The following is a 14912-nucleotide window of genomic DNA, read 5'->3' as shown; positions in this document are numbered from 1 at the left end:
AATAGGTAACATTTTTAGGCATTTACAGCTCTAAGGAAAAAGGGACCACTTGTCTTATTTGGTATGATTGTACTCACAAAATGTTCTTTTTTATACATAGCTCATCTGAGCTCCTTGAAATGCCTGTAAAATTCTGGAGATACTATTTTGTGAAGCATTACATACGCAGCTGTGATATTTAGAGAAGGGCCTCTTGTTGGGCCAATGTTATTTCAAATGAAATGACAACTTCAGAGACTTTGTTGGTCTCCTACAGATATGATTTTATGCATACCAACTGAACTGGTGAGCGAAAATTTATACCTTGGTCAGGAATTGAACCCAGGTCTCCTGCTTACTAGGCAGGTGGGTTAGCCACTAAGCCACCTTGGCACAGTGGTGTGTAAGGGGGAATTTACAGTAGACTGGGAAGGCAGTGAGAATTTGGATTGAAGGGGGAGGCGTGCCAGGGTAATCCATGCAGTTGAGTGAACCACTGTGGTGACATGGTTTAGTGGCTAACAGACCTGTCTAGTACGAGACCCAAGTTTGATCCCCGATCTTGGTACAAATTTTCTCTCACTGCTTCAGTCTGTATATTATTATTTCCCCATACTGACAAGAGGTCCATTTTCAGAGGACTGACATTGATTAGTTTAATCGTGTTATTGACTTCTTTTGGATTCAAATCAATATATATATAAATCAAATTTTTTGTACCAAAAATTTTACTTCTCCAACATGAGGCTCCTTTCAATTTTTGTCTTGCAAATAAATATGGTAAATATCTAAATCTGCACATACCCACAATGCCACTGATAATGATGTGCAGATTATGGACAAGCGTGTATGACACTTCGCTGACTGCCTGTCTAATGTTCTATGCAAAGCTTAACAACACTATCAGAACTGAATGGACACACTGCAGTTGTACCAGATGTTACATATCATGGCAATTCTCAAATCATTTGCCTACACACTGATATATGTATGTGTAAAAAGTAACTCAGGATCATTAAAAAGTGAAGTCATGTGGCAGGAATAGCAGGGAGGCCCTGAAGGCCATGTTCAGTTGTCTAACTGGAAAGGTTTTTCCTATCCTCTGTGCCTGCAGAAACCTTTCCTTCACAAATTATGAAAACTGAATGTGTAACCATATCTGTTGAGAGTAGACGACTGTAATGGTGTGTGTGCCTATTTTGTGTTGGAGGTGATCAGAGAAGGGCGAGGTGAAACCTGCTGCTGGGACATAACCTACTCCTCTCGAAGAGCACCAAGGGCTCCACCATCTGACAGATGGATCACCGTCAACAGTGTCGTATGCCCTCACTTCATGAGACACTGCAGAGAGGTTTGGGATTTAATCCAGGACTTTGGCAGAGACTGGTGATCAGGGACATTATACCACCACCACTCCTATCGCCTCTGCCGTAATGGCAAAGGGAAAATTGTCAACAGCATGCAGCATACCTGGGAAGTCACCCTTTCAAATACTGAACAGCCCCAATGGTGATTAACTTTGCTGATCTGACAGAAACCGGTGTATCCAACTCGGCATGGCTGTTAACTACTGGACCATTCATTCTGGGCAGGCAATCCTATTCTCTCTTGAATGAGAGAGCTCCAATGAGAAGAAAGCATTGAACAGAGGCAATATGGAAGTTTCTGAATCTGCCAATCCGCTTTAACCTGTGATGTCATCTAGATGGTGGACATCTATTTCCAGCATACACAATAAGGAGACCAGAATGTCACTAAATACACTGGCGAACAAAGATATAAAGATGCGAAGTATTTCACTCTGACGATAAACAAAACTAATGGAGTAACTGAAGGAAGTAAGGGGTTTAGGTCAGGGACAAGTTAAACATACAATATTAAGGATAACATTACCATTCCAAACCAAACACAAACGAAATATAACAAACACGAAATACTTGAGAACAAAAAACACACACACACACACAATCATTACTAAAAAACACTGAAAACTGCCACATCCACTCATCCCTGGTTTGAGAAGCAGCAACTTCATTCCTGCACACTGCTAACACTTCACACATTCCACCAAGAGGCCATATAATTGTAGATATTCAATTGTATGCACCTTACTGTCATCCACAGCAGCAACCAACAAATAATTAGTAAATTTCGTTCAACATCCATTAAAATAAATAAACAAATAAAATAACTTTCAAACTATTAACAACATGACAACCTAACAATTTCAGAACCAAAAACAAATCTGCAGCCAATAACTAATAGCATCGAAATAACACACTATGAAGGCAACAAAAACAAACTCCCACAACATTGAGTGACGCTCAACAGTAAGTCCAATGCTGCAGTAATATCACTCAAAAAAAATTAGAAACATAAGCATCCCACAGTGTGCCTCTGCTTACTCCAACATGCACTCTTCAAACACAATCCATTTCAAACTTGCTGCACCTCCCTAATGTTGCACATCACACTACAATTACGTTGTGTGTCCAAGCCAATGGGTGGAGTCAGACCCTTCCACTGACCTGAACAACACACTAAACTAGCAAATTACGAAGCAGAATTGCTGGCCAGTATTTATCTTCAAAAGAGAAATTTGTAGTACTGCTGATGCACACACGAAAAAGTAAAACTGAAATACTATCTAGATTTTGGAACGTACAGCTTCTTTGCCAGGTAGGATGGAGGGATGGGTTCGGGAAGACCAAAAAGGAAGGGCAGGTCAGTAAGACCACCAGAGGAGAAAGACCCACCTCGTAGTGAGGATGAGAGTGCACAAAGACAAATGGACAAAACTGTTCGACACTGAACTAAAAAACAAAAAATATTTTAAACTTTTATCAACACAATCATTTCTATGAGCATGCTTTTCAGTTAGCAGCAGATTCTTCTCAAAACAATAATCATTGCAATAATCAGTGTTGTGTCCAGGGCTGAGCAGTTATGATTCAATATACAGTCATGATACTGACCACTATCAGCCACTGTTATCTGGGCCATTCCACTGGAGACACCTTTCGTAACTGTGACATGCTTTGTATTAATCCCACCATTCTGTAGCTCCTCGAGGTACTCCTTTGCGAACACATCATCACCCAACTGAAAAAGTGAACATATAAACAAAATATCATCTGTTTTAAATGACTGCTTTCATAAAACTGCATTTTTTCCTTAAATCATCACTACACTGGTAATGCTACAAAAAGCTTAAATTACTCTGCCACTTCTTTTTTCTTTACTTTTTTCTGCCAGGGGTGTAATGGGACATTATAAGGACACCTTAGAGATTCCATAAACAGTATCAGAAACATATAGATGCTCAATAAGTTGCAATGCAGGAGGGCAGTGGAACATAACATTAATGGCATATACTTTTAATACAGTTTTGTTCTATCACGTAATGATAATTTTTAAACAGAATTCTGTGCCTTCTCTAAAAACTGCCTAGAACATATCATTTGGAAACACATTCCTGATGAAAATATATTAGATCTGCTGGTAAAAAAATAGATCTGACCTCTTTGACAGTACTGCACAATGGTAGAGAATATAGCACAGAGCAGATAGAGAGACGCTGAATGGAACACATTTGGCTGAAAAGAGGGCAATGCATGAAGCCTTCAACGATTACAGTAGCAGAATATTATCAAAAGATTTCTCACAAAACCAGAAGAAATTCTGGTCATATGTAAATACTGTTAGTGGCACCCAAGTTAAGAATCCAGACACTTATGGGTGAGTCACAAACTGAAAATGAAGGTAGCAAATCAAAAGGAGAAATGCTGGATTCCATTTTCAAATGTTTATTTCCAATGAAAAATCCACAAGTGATATCCCAGTTTAATACTTGTTCTACTGCACAGATAAATGAAACATATTAGTTTCAGTAGGGCTGAAAAACAGCCAAAATTGTTAGAACAAAACTCCAGGGTCCAATGGAATCCCTATCAAACTCTTTATGAAAAAAAGCAGTTGAGCCAACCCCTCTTTTAACTACAATATACCACTAACCCCCCTCCCCAAGAAAAGAAGTCCAATGGTTGGAAGAAAAGTACAACTTACACCTGACTACTAGAAGACCAATCCACAGAACTACCATCCAATATCCTTGAAATCCATTTGTTGTAAAATCTTAAAACACATTTTGAACCCATACATAATGAAGTGTCTTGAATGGAATGACCGCCTCCATAACAACCGGCAGGGATTCTGAAAACATCAATCATGTGAAATGCAACTCACACTTTTCTCAAATTATATGCAGAATTTCTTGTCTTTCAAAAAGCTTTTTACTCAGCAGCACCTAAGTGCTTATTATCAAAAGTCTGATGTGTGGCGTATAATACGAAGTTTGTGAGTCAATTGATGATTTCCTTGTAGGGAGGATGCAGCATATTATCTTGAAAGAAGTCATCAACAGATGTAGTAGCAACTTCAGGTGTTCCCCAGGGAAATGAGTTGGGACCCATGCAGCTCAGCTTGTATAATAATGATCTTGCAGACAACATTAGAGCCAATTATAGACTTTTTGCACTTCACAAAATGAAAAAAAGTAGTATTCAATGCCTAATATATCAATGAGTCACAGTTGGAATCAGACAATTCATACAAATACCTGGGTATATAACATGCAATAACGAAGTTATTAATCTAGCCACAGACAGTGAAATGTTTGGTATAATAAATCCTAATACAGCGAATGATAGAAAATCTAATTTTTCCAGTCATGATCATAGAAAAGGATGCTTAATTCCATTTATGTGTGATGTAAACAAAAACCCTGAATGTGTGAAATGATGCTCACAATGAAAACAATCATCCCAAGTGACCAATTGGATGTGAAGCGCTTATTAATTGAGATATATTAGGACGAGGCATTGTGGATAACAAAACAATGGATGTTGTCTTCTATTTAGACAGTAACAGAAGAGGCTTAGCTGTCATTATAGAAATCTGGTATTGCAAAATCAGTGCATAGTAATATTCTGTGGTGCAAATGACATACATAAAAAGTGCTTTTGAAGCTACTCAAACACTGAAGAGACTGTTGTTGTTGTTGTTGTGATCTTCAGTCCACATACTGGTTTGATGCAGCTCTCCATGCTACTCTAACCTGTGCAAGCTTCATCATCTCCCAGTACCCACTGCTTGCAACCTACATCTTTCTGAAACTGTTTAGTGTATTCATCTCTTCGTCTCCCTCTATGGTTTTTACCCTCCACACTGCACTCCAATACTAAATTGGTGACCCCTTGATGCCTCAGAACATGTCCTACTAATCGATCCCTTCTTCTAGTCAAGTTGTGCCACAAATTTATCTTCTCCCCAATTCTATACAATACCTCCTCATTAGTAATGTTATCTGCCCATCTAATCTTCAGCATTCTTCAGCAGCACCACATTTTGAAAGCTTCTATTCTCTTCTTGTCAAAACTATTTATAGTCCATGTTTCAATTCCATACATGGATACACTCCATACGAATACTTTCATAAACGACTTCCTGACACTTAAACCTCTACTTGATGTTAACAAATTTCTCTTCTTCAGAAACACTTTCCTTGCCATTGTCAATCTACACTTTATATCCTCTCTATTTCGACCATCATTAGTTATTTTGCTCCCCAAATAGCAATTAATCTGATTCCCTCAGCATCACCCGACTTAATTCAACTACATTCCATTATCTTCGTTTTGCTTTTGTTGATGTTCATCTTATATCCTCCTTTCAAGACACTGTCCATTCCGTTCAACCGCTCTTCCAACTCATTTGCTCTGTCTGACAGAATTACAATGTCATCGGCAAACCTCAAAGTTTTTATTTCTTCTCCATGGATTTTAATACCTACTCTGAATTTTTCTTTTTTTTCCCTTTCCTGCTTGCTAAATTTACAGATTGAATAACATCAGGGATAGGCTACAACCCTGTCTCATTCCCTTCCCTTTCATGCCCCTCGACTCTTATAACTGCCATCTGGTTTCTGTACAAATTGTACATAGTCTTTCGCTCCCTCTATTTTACCCCTGCCGCCTTCAGAATTTGAAAGAGTTTTCCAGTGAACATTGTCAAAAGCTTTCTCTAAGTCTACAAATTCTAGAAACGTAGGTTTGCCTTTCCTTAATCTATTTTCTAAGGTAAGGCGTAAGGTCAGTATTGCCTCACGTGTTCCAACATTTCTACGGAATCCAAACTGATCTTCCCAGAGATCGACTTCTATCAGTTTTTCCATTCGTCTGTAAAGAATTTGCTTTAGTATTTTGCAGCTGTGACTTATTACACTGATAGTTCGATAATTTTCATATCTGTCAACAACTGCTTTCTTTGGGATTGAAATTATTATATTCTTCTTGAAGTCTGAGGGTATTTCACTTGTCTCATATATCTTGCTCACCAGATGGTAGAGTTTTGTCAGAGCTGGCTCTCCCAAGGCTGTCAGTAGTTCTAATGGAATGTTGTCTACTCCCGAGGCCTTGTTTTGACTTAGGTCTTTCAGTGCCATGTCAAACTTTTCATGCAGTATCATATCTCCCATTTCATCTTCATCTACATTCTCATCCACTTCCATAATATTGTCCTCAAGTGCATTGCCCCTGTATAGACCCTCTATATACTCCTTCCACCTTTCTGCTTTCCCTCCTTTGCTTAGAACTAGGTTTCCATCTGAGCTCTTGATATTCATACAAGTGGTTCTCTTTTCTCCAAAGGTCTCTTTAATTTTCATGTAGACAGTATCATCTTACCCCTACTGAGATATGCCTCTACATCCTTACATTTGTCCTCCAGCCATCCCTGCTTAGCCATTTTGCACTTCCTGTCGATCTCATTTTTGAGATGTTTGTATTCCTTTTTGCCTGCTTCATTTACTGCATTTTTATATTTTCTCCTTTCATTGATTAAATTCAATATATCTTCTGTTACCCAAGGATTTCTACCAGCCCTCGTCTTTTTACCAACTTGATCCTCTGCTGCTTTCACTATTTCATCCCTCAAAGCTGCCCATTCTTCTTCTACTGTATTTCTTTCCCCCATTCCCGTCAATCGTTCCCTAATGCTCTCCCTGAAACTCTCTACAACCTCTGGTTCTATCAGTTTAACCAGGTCCCATCTCCATAAATTTCCATCTTTTCGCAGTTTCTTCAGTTGTAATCTACAGTTCATAACCAATAGATTGTGGTCAGAGTCCACATCTGCCCCTGCAAATGTCTTACAATTTAAAACCTGGTTCCTAAATCTCTGTCTTTTGCAAGCAAATGGTGTTTCCTGATGTGAGCAAAAATCTTAGGTACTAACAGCAACAACTTTTGCATTGAACTGTTTTTAGATGAAATAAGCAAGCCATATGACATGTGTGTTTCATTAAGACCACTGATGTTATTTTATTTCAATAAAACAAAACACATTTGGTGACAAAAATATGCATTTCCTTGGAGTCGTAAGACAGACTTAAAATACCTTCACTGATTTCAGAAATAACCTCAAGAAAAAGTAAGCCTCTTGAAAGTAGTGTGTAAGGAGGGGAAGAATTATGTAAAGTAAAACTGTAGGTGACTTCCAATAAAATGTTGGTTCTACTATGTTTGTTATTGTAGGTTATTGCCCACTGTGTTATATCTATTATTTTACAGGTATTGTGTGATTTTCCTTTCAAGAAATATTTGAGTATATATTGTACAAACCGCCAGCAACTGACATAATTCTCTTCTTCCTATCGTCCATACTTTCTGACATATAAAGTACCTTCGAAGTGCTAAAATGCACTAGAACAAATAAAAGTCTATAAAATGCCACATTGCACAACATACTTGCGATGAGACAGTTGAAGTTCCTGAAATCCGTCAGCCATGGCCTCTGGTCTGCTGAAAAGCACTACAGTCCCAGGTACATGGATAAGCCACCAAAATACACAGCATTACATCACACACAAACAGACCCAGCCTGCGGATAGATCAGTGAGACTAGATCCAATGAGCAGGGCCTGCACATTAGTGGGAAGCAAATGGCTTCAGATCGGCAGGCCTGACCTATTACAGATACCTACGGAAATGGTCTGCAGTTTTGGTCCATCTTGGAAATCCACTCATGTGACTAGCTATTCACGAGCCACAGAAAGCACATTGATGAAATGAGACCATGATGATCAAGCCATGCAACAGATAACTTGTTCAAATACTCTGAGAATCAATCATGTGGATAAGTAGCAACCCACCATAGAAAAGACAATCATCCTCTCACAACTCAATTTTCAGCCATAACTTTTGTCAGAAAATGAGAGCACACACACATTCACACAATCAGACACAACTCATGCACACATGACCACTGTCTAAGGCCACTGCATCTACCTGCTACGAGAATCAGATCCAAACAAACCACTCCTCATGATTCATGTCGGCAGCTGCTAGGCTACTGACAAGAAGTGATGGCAGCACTGACTGCAAGCTCAGGCGACCAGTGGGAAGGGGAGAAGCAGTAGTAATGAGGGAGTAGGGAAGCGGCACACATATTCAGCTGCACAAGCAAGCGATGATGCACGACACCACAGTAAACAAACCATTTCATCTATTGAGGAGGGGGGGGGGGGGGCGGGGTAGGGGGTAGGGGGGGGGGGGGCAATTAGATCTTTCCAGTTTTTTTTCCCAAATTTCCCTCATGTATTTGTAATTCCCTGATGTCTAGGATCTGTGGCAACCCTTGGCAGTGTGAGTAAAAGGATTTTTTTAATAGAAGAAAAGAAGAGGGAATGCCCAAAATAAGTAACTTTAATTATTTAACTGTATTTCACCGGAGGGTCCAATCAATAAGAGACAAAATGCAACAATTAGAAATTTAACTGGGAAGCCACAGACAGCTTGGTAGTCTGCATTACTGAACACTGGTGTAAAGGAACTAAGCTTGAGAATGTAGTTTCACCTTCTTATGAATTATCTTGTTACTATAGCAGAACATTAAAGAGGGATGGAAACTTGTGCATTTATGTTAAAAGAGACCTCCAATTCGTAGTTATAAGTGACATGATTTCTTTGAGTGAAGAAAAGCATTTTGAGCTCTCAGAAATAGAGTTACAAGAACAAAATACACTAAAAAATGTTTATACTGTGCTTACATAGGTCTTCTAAAGGTGATGTCAAAACCTAACACAAGTGCTAGTTAAGGTACATAATCCTAAAGGACATATTGTTATTTGTGGACATTTAAATATCAATATGATGAAAGAGTAAGAAGTCAGCAACAGATTCTTGAATGTCCTGAACAGTTATGATAACTCACAACAGGTAACAAATGCCACATGAACAATGAATCACTCATACTCCATTACTGACCATATTCTAGCAGCCATCAACCTAAATGTTGTAGGTAGCTGTCAAAACCCCTGCGGTATCAGACCATTTTGGTCAAATTGCAGAACTCAAAATACCCACAAAGAAACAAACAAATGTGCTTAGTCACAGAAGGGCATTTTCAAAATAAATGAGGTGCAAATTTGCAATGCAGATGACCAGGCAGACATGGTCAGAAGTATATTCAGGACCACAGGTAAATGAAAAATTTAACAAATTCATGAACATATTCAGATTAAAATTTGAGAAGAAATTTCCTAAGATTGTACATTCTGTTACGGAGTCTAGTAGAAGGAACTGGGTAACAAGAAGTATCAGAAAATCCGCTGGATCTCTCAAATATCTCAGTTCTATTATTTAAGAAAATAAGAGTGACCCAGCCATCTTGAAGTTCTTTCTCAGATACAATAGAACATACAGAAAACTGTTGCAGGGAGCAAAAAGAATCCAAAATGATAAGACCATACAGAACTAAAACAATAAAAGCAAGTTTATTTAGACTACTAGAAATGCAAAGCCAAAGCAGATGAATAAAAAAATTAGAAATACAGATAGTTTAACAGATAACTAAGGACCTGCATAACCTTGTAAACAACTAATTTAGTAACACAGCAACCAAACTGCAAAAAAGCTTCCAAAAATAGAACGTACAGCTACAAATAATAATGTACCTCATACAAAGCTGCTGCTAACCACCACTGGGGAGGAAATCAGTAGGATTGCACATACATTTAAGGTCCATAGGTCTAGACGAAGTCCCAATGTGTCTACTAAAATACTGCATTAACAGCATAAAAGTACCCCTAACATGTTTATAAATGAGTCGTTCTCATCAGGTTGCTTCCCGGATTATCTAAAACAGGCAAAAGTTCTTACCATACATAAAAAGGCGACACAGTAAATATGGAGAATTATAGAAAATTACAGACCGGTGTCATTACTGCCTTCCTTTTCAAAAATAACAAACTATTATGTAAAAAACACTTACGGATTATTTAAATAAACAAACTTTTGCACAAAGAACAATCTGGTTTCAGATCTGGAATGGAAAAAGAAGCTGCTATAACAAAATTTACAAAAGTAATTTCAGAACCCTAGACCTCAGTAAAGCATTTGACACAGCCGATCATGAAATACTTTTAGGTAAAATTGAAGCACTAGGAATACTGAAAGGAGGGGGGGGGGGGGGGGGGGGGGGAAGGAGGAAATAAATGCTTTAGGTCTTACCCTGAAGAAATGGTGTACAGATATCACAAATTTCAAATGGCTCTACTTATATGGTCAAGCATCTTTCAGACCCAGAATAATTTGAACATAAAGTTCCTCAAGGGAGCACGTTAGGCCCTTACTGTTCTCATTTACATCAATGACTTTCTGCTATGGGTCACTCAGGCAAAACCTGTGCTATTTGCTGATGACAGCAACATCATAATCACAGATAGGACACCAGAAATGTTAAAAGTAAAAGCTGGACCGGCACTTACGGCAGTTTGCAACATGTCAAATAACAATTAAGTAACTCTTAATGTAAAAAAAGATTAACAACATGAACTTATATAACAAAACTTAAAATACATAATGAAATTATACAGTGTGTAGCTTGCACAAAATATTTAAGTATGTATGTTCATCAACAATTAGAATGGGATGAACATAACAGGGTACTTGGAAAAAGAATTAGCACAGCATGCTATGCCTTACGAACACTACTCACAATGTGTAATAACTTACACCTAAAAGCAACATACTATGCACACATACATTCTAACATCAGTTACAGCATAATATTCTGCGGTGCAAATGCTCAGAATGAGGAAAATGTGTCCAAAGTGCAAAAATGAGCCATCAGAATAATGAGCACGAGTCATAAAAGAGCCCATTGCATTAGGCTATTAAAAAAAGGGGGTATTCTGACAGTTCCAAGTGAATACATATTCCAAACTGCAGTTTTTTTATATCGTCAACCCAGATACAGTGATTGTTTGTAGCTGGTCTGAATGAACAGAGCAAAGATCCAAACCACTATGTGTTACCAAGGAGTCACGATACATAAACTGCCAAAAGAGATTGAAAACATAAAGGAACTCTATGAATATAAAACATATCTTTAAAAAAAGTTGGCTGACATATTACAAAGTAGACAAAGAGAATGGAATATGCTCATAAGCAACATGATATATTGTAGTTTGTAATTTAGACCACGCAATACAAAACCATGGGGTAGCCTTATGATAAATTTCTCTTCTGCTTTATGTAACAGAGTGATGCATTGTGTATACATATATTTTTATTACTAATTTCTTATGTATAGCCTGCTTTTTCCATTATCTTACACACCTCTATTATAACTTAAATGCATAAACACTCAGCAGCAAGAACATTATGACACCAACCTACTACAATTATAAACTCAAACAGACGATAGCAATGTCACCTGGTGAAGAATGACTGCCAGTCACACACATGCATGGTGCCTGTAGTATCAGTGAGCGTGCTGTCTGTGTGTAGAATGCGGAAGGTGCACAATCGCTCTGGATTTGACCATGGGCAGATTGTGATGGCCTGGAGGCTTGGCACGAGCATTTTGGAAACTGAATGACTTTTGGATCTTCAAGAAGTGCTGTGGTGAGTGTCTTCAACACAAGGTGAAACTACGTCCAGACGTTGTGGAGTTGGGTGGTCATTACTGATGCCGAATATTGTATGCTGGGCAGACAGGTAAAACAGGACAGACGATGTACTGTGGTACTAACATTAGACTTTAATGCTGGGCAGAGTACAAGTATGTCTGAAAACACAGTGTACTGAATATTACTGCACTGGGTCTCCCCAGCTGACAACCCATATATTAGTTAATGTTAACACCACAACATTGGCAACTACAGCTGAAATGGTTAGGTGACCATCGGCAAAGACATTGGTGCAGTGGCAGAACACTGCATGGTCTGATAAATCCCAATAACGTCTTCAACATACCAATGAGAGGGTGCGAATCCGTCGTCTATCACAGGAACATCTATACTGTGGGATGGAAACAAGCTGGCGGCAATTCCATTATGCTCTGGGAAACATTCACGTAGGCATCCATTGGTTCAGTGGAGCTCATGCAAGGCACCATGACAGCCAAGGAGTATCTTACACTGGTTGCAGACCACTTACATCTCTACATGATTATCATGTTTCCTGATGTCAGTGCCTTTCTCAACTAGATAATGTGCCAGTCACAAGGCCAAGAGTGTGACGGAGTGGTTCAAGGAACACAATTGTGAGTTCCAATTGATGTAATGTCCCACCAACTCATCAGGCCTGAACCTGATTGAACAAATTTGGTCTGTGATTGAACGTAGCATCAGAGCTCATTGGCCTCCTGCCCATAATTTATGGGAATTGGGTGACTTTTGTGTGTGCCAACTCCCTCCAGTGACCCACCAAGGCCTCACTGCTTCCATGCCATGAGGCATCACTGCTGTTATCTGTGCCAAAGGTGGACATATCTGCTACTAAGTAGGTGGTCATAATTTTCTCGCTGATCAGTGTACATGAGTATAATTATGACATCCATACAAATAAATTTGTCTACAGATGAATGAATACATAAATAAATAGAAATATTGTCTAATGCTGAATATTTGTGCTTTCATGTTTTACTACCTTCTGGATTTCTCTGACAAGGCAATACTAGCCAGTAAGTCACAACGGGGTTGAACAGAACTCATTTTATTTTTCACACTCTTCACCTGGTATACAGAATCCCACTTCTCCTCTGCTAGTTTGTATTTAAAGCTGGTAATGTTTGAGATATTCAGATGTTGTTTCTGCAGAACAGATTTTTCTTTTCATGGGCACTGCTGAATTTAGGTAATCTATCACGTGACAAAAGTCAGAGTAATGAAAATCTAAGATAACGATTTTTAAGTTACCTACTTGCTGATTATAACTTTACTTAAAAGTTCTTGGTAGAATTGCATTTGCAGCTCAAGTTAAATACTGCTGTCTATTACTTCCTAAGACCTCTCACAATTTACATAGACATATATAAAAGCTTATGTGTCACTGATTTTCCTACATTTCTCTGTCTTTTGCATTTCTTTCCTCTCTGATAAGGAGGATCACAAGTGGATTAATCTAAACTGTTGTCAATAGTACAGTTCACTGTAGTTCATTTGTACTAAATGGGCCTAGTGCATATATATACCTCTTAGGCTATACTGAAAATCGTTAATATAACGCCAAAAGGTTGTGAAATATCAAAAGGAAATCCACTTCACAAAATAAAAATAGACTGCTGGGAAATTAGCGAAAATTGCAGAATAGCTAACGTTTATTCGGAAGTTCTGTGCAATCCATGTACCGGTATTGATCTATGAAATAAATTTCTGATCTACAATCATACTTATGTTTATGACTAATGCTGCCTCAATCTTAGTCACACTCATAAAATCGATGTATTAGACACATTATCCGTTTTCATTTCGATATTTATGGAATATTTACGAAATGTTTACACAGGAAACCTGCATCAACTCTGTACTCTATCTCATAAACAAAAGTATGTCACAAATACTTACGCGAGCTACTAGTCCTGTTCGAGCTCCCAATCTAGCGGCCGATACACACTGATTTGCACCTTTTCCTCCAAAACCTTTCTTAAACTTGTAACCTTCCAGTGTCTCGCTCGATCTTGGTAAGCGTGACACGTAACTGTAATGAAAGAAATAGAAAGGAAATGAATATGCTATATTCGTTGAATAGTATTAAGTACAAGAAAATGTGAACAGGTTTCCTCATTACCAGCAAAGATCTATCATACAAGAACCTACAATCACAATTTCTGGATTCGCCATCGCAACTATAAGTTCGACGGCTTTAAACGTTATCTTCGCCGTTTACGTAAGAGGTTATCGCACATCTCTAGGGTGATAACCAACAATGACACTGTTTACGACCACAGTAGTGTCTAATTTTGTATTCGCGCTCTGCCACTAGTTACACGTCAAAGATGGTGTCCTTCGGAAAATGCGCCACTTCTGTAATTAAGTTTCAACATATACTTGCCTATGACCAACATGTCAATGACAATGTGATGCTCTCAGATTGTTGCCTTGAGAAATGTTGAACGGCAATAAAGCCCTCGCAAAATAAATTTCGAGCGTTTTCCTATATGCAATAATTGCTGGCGCCAATCCATTCCTACATAGTAGGGTGCACACCTTCGACCACAGTCTAATATAACAGTCACGACACTCACTGCTGTAAAAGTTGTTGCCGTTTGACAGATGGAGCGACACTAGCGCTCCAAGTGGCAGGTAAGGTGAACGTCAGACGCGTCGTAAGCATAATGTTTGTTTGCATCCATTTCCTACTTAATTTCCGAATTATTTGAGTTATTTTCTTGGCTCCAAGGGTTTGTGTGGTACCAGAAGGCATATATGTTTCTAAAAATGATTCTAAAAAAAGCGCAAGTAAGGACAAAAATCATGAATAGAGTGGCAAGCTACAACACATTCGTGAAGAAACACTTGTGACATTGGACAGAATTGCAGCTTACCACGTTGATGTCAAAAGAATATAAACACACAGATTCACATGTAA

General features: G+C 38.5%; 1 protein-coding gene across 1 annotated transcript in view; it reads right to left on the bottom strand.

Annotated features, from left to right (window-relative positions):
• Positions 1 to 14325, bottom strand: part of LOC124796281 (ribokinase-like) — a 57021-nt gene extending 42696 nt beyond the window's left edge. The window contains exons 1-3 of the mRNA XM_047260398.1: positions 14112 to 14325; positions 13889 to 14021; positions 2955 to 3081 (exon numbers count right to left, since the gene is read on the bottom strand). Coding sequence (XP_047116354.1) covers positions 2955 to 3081; positions 13889 to 14021; positions 14112 to 14164 — 313 coding nt within the window. The 5' untranslated portion in view covers positions 14165 to 14325. The remainder of the gene's footprint in view (positions 1 to 2954; positions 3082 to 13888; positions 14022 to 14111) is intronic.
• Between the last annotated feature and the right edge of the window lie 587 nt (positions 14326 to 14912).

This window comes from Schistocerca piceifrons, chromosome 4 (genome assembly GCF_021461385.2).
Source record: "Schistocerca piceifrons isolate TAMUIC-IGC-003096 chromosome 4, iqSchPice1.1, whole genome shotgun sequence".
Lineage (NCBI taxonomy): Eukaryota > Metazoa > Arthropoda > Insecta > Orthoptera > Acrididae > Schistocerca > Schistocerca piceifrons.
The sequence above is the reverse complement of the archived record's forward strand: the minus strand, read 5'-3'. Positions and strand labels throughout refer to the sequence as shown.